The 675-nt window shown below is 62.2% G+C and overlaps 1 protein-coding gene across 1 annotated transcript in view; it reads left to right on the forward strand.

Moving 5' to 3' along the window:
* Positions 1–675, forward strand: part of EMH_0055310 (uncharacterized protein) — a gene marked incomplete at both ends in the record, with an annotated part of 7,759 nt that overhangs the window by 647 nt on the left and 6,437 nt on the right. Inside the window, one exon of the mRNA XM_013497221.1 lies at positions 71–642. Within this exon, the coding sequence (XP_013352675.1) occupies positions 71–642 (572 nt within the window). The remainder of the gene's footprint in view (positions 1–70; positions 643–675) is intronic.

A 675-nucleotide genomic window follows, 5' to 3' on the forward strand; every position in this document is an offset into this window, starting at 1 on the left:
CAAGTTGACAGCAGCAGCAGCAGCAGCAGCGGCAGCTGCTGCTGCTGCTGCTGCTGACTCCTCGTTGCAGAAAGAGCATCATCAGCAGCAGCGACAGCAGCAGCAGCAACAGCAACAGCAGCAGCAGCAGCAGCAGCAGCAGCAGCCGGTGCAATCTCTGGAGCAGCAGCAACGGGAGCTGCTGCAGCAGCAGCTGCTGCTGGAGCGGCTTGAGAAGCAGCTGCAGCTCCTGCCTGTGCGGTCAAAGCAGCAGCAGCTGCTGCTGCAGCCGCTGCTGCTGCAGCAGCAGCTGGAGCAGCTGGAGCAGCAAAGACAGCAGCAGCAGCAACAGCAGCAGCAGCAGCAGCAGCAGCTAGCTGCTGAGGGTCCTGCTGCTTCAATTGCTGATATTGCTGCAGCAGTGGAGGCGATGGCTTCTCCTATATGTAGAAGCAGCAGCAAGAGGAGCAGCAGCAGCAACACCAACATCAGCACCAGCACCAGCAGCAGCAGCAGCAGCAGCAGCAGCAGCAGCATCAGGGAGCTGCTGGGGCTCTCAGTAGATGGGGGCCTCACTTCACTAGCTGCTGCAGCGGGGGCCCCGCGTGCAGCAGCAGCACCAGCAGCAGCAGCAGCAGCAGCAGCACCGACGATCTCTCCCTCGTCAGCAGCAGCAGCAGCAGCAGCCCCACAACC

Source organism: Eimeria mitis, genomic scaffold (assembly GCF_000499745.2).
Source record: "Eimeria mitis Houghton genomic scaffold, Emh_scaff2543, whole genome shotgun sequence".
NCBI lineage: Eukaryota > Apicomplexa > Conoidasida > Eucoccidiorida > Eimeriidae > Eimeria > Eimeria mitis.